The sequence below is a fragment of the Solanum pennellii genome, chromosome 5 (genome assembly GCF_001406875.1).
Source record: "Solanum pennellii chromosome 5, SPENNV200".
In the NCBI taxonomy this organism is placed as follows: domain Eukaryota; kingdom Viridiplantae; phylum Streptophyta; class Magnoliopsida; order Solanales; family Solanaceae; genus Solanum; species Solanum pennellii.
Genome location: NC_028641.1, coordinates 22,528,703 through 22,530,359, shown reverse-complemented (window position 1 = coordinate 22,530,359; position 1,657 = coordinate 22,528,703). Strand labels below are relative to the sequence as shown.

Here is a 1,657-nt window from a genome sequence, read left to right as displayed (position 1 = left end):
TCATATATATAGCTTATAAACACCATACAACCATTTCCAATCAAAAGAACAATTTAATCAAAATTTGAAAAACAACTCACTAAGCTGCCAGGCAACACGGTGAATTATACCAAAATTTCCAAAAATGCAACTTTTAGGCAATTAATGATAAAAGCATGATAGCATAAGAGATAAAATAATATAAACTTAATTTACAACACAATCTTAAATTCATGAAATGCACAATTCAAGGAACCAATGAAATTAAATTCCAAAAAGATTCTTAAACACAATGCAACATGATACATGCTACTATGATTGTCTAACTCTTAAGCCTGAATTTAATAGAACAGATGAGACAACAAATCAAAGATTTACTACTCACCATACTCCCCCACTTAGAAGGAACTCAGAACAACTAAAAGAGATAAATACAAGAACTTACCTTAATCCTCATTCGAATTTGATCCCCTAGCCCGGAGTGCATTGATGCGATTCTTCCTAGGAGCGTCATCACCTAGAATACTTGGAGGAACCTGCTTACCTTCCCTTCCTCTAGCCGCAATAGTAGGACAATGCCTCACCTTGTGTCCATACATACAACAACCTAAGCGATTCCCGGTACCCATTAGACATTTCCCATAGTGCTTGTTCCCACAAGTAGCACAAGTAGGCTTACAACCTTGGGATCCACTACCCTTCTCAAGTTTTACCTTAGGAGCACTAGGTTCATCTTTAATTGGAGCCTTCTTCTTGAACCTAGGTTGGTTTTGCTCACTTGGACCACTCCTATTCATGTTTATAGAAATACTACTAAGTCTAGAGTCCATAATGGATTGAGCATAAATCATAAGTCTAAACAAATTCATGTCACCATGGTGCATGGCCGTGTGAAACTCTTCTTTCACAAGGTTGGCTATACCGGTCACAAACCTACCCATCTCATCCGTACGATTAGACAACAAGGATGGAGCATACCTAGACAACATAGTGAACTTTGAGGAATACTCCTCAACACTCATAGTTCCTTGCTTGAGATTAATGAACTCTTCAACCATCACCTCCCTCCTCTCACGGGAAAAGTACTTTCCTATTAAAGCCTCCTTAAACTCTTCCCTCTCCATCCTACCTATTAACTTTCCATTGAGTATACCACACTCGAGCAACCTTCCTCAATTAGTATAAAACTGTGACGACACGCAAGTACCCCCTAGAGTATAGGGAGAACCCTTGAATTGTCACAAGGTGTACTTGACACTTTGGGGTCTTGTATAAGCCTTTTTAACTATCATTCATTACATAAGCCATGAAAAGTAGTGCGGAATTAAAACTTTTAAAAAAAATTAATATAAAAAGGAATTCTTTCATACATACTAAGAAAATCTCTTCGTCACTAGTTAAAAATAAATACATGACACAATATCTTAGGGACACGACCCTTTACATTCGAAAAAAATACATAATAAATCTTAATAACAAAACTAAGAAACATAGACTATGTCCTCGAATATATGAGGACATACAAAGTCTTGAGAGAGTAGATTCCCAAGCTTCGCCTTGTAGACTTCTCCTTGCTTCCAACCTATACTTATTAAGTACTGAAAAGTATGGGGTTAGTACAAAACAATGTATTAAGTATGACATATACAAAAAAATAACAAAAAGGGACATTTTTGTA

At 36.4% G+C, this 1,657-nt stretch overlaps 1 protein-coding gene across 1 annotated transcript; it reads right to left on the bottom strand.

Moving 5' to 3' along the window:
• Positions 1–425: 425 nt before the first annotated feature.
• On the bottom strand, positions 426–1,001 carry LOC107019370. Its single transcript, XM_015219886.1, has one exon. The coding sequence runs from the start codon at positions 999–1,001 to the stop codon at positions 426–428; it is 576 nt and encodes a 191-aa protein (XP_015075372.1).
• Between the last annotated feature and the right edge of the window lie 656 nt (positions 1,002–1,657).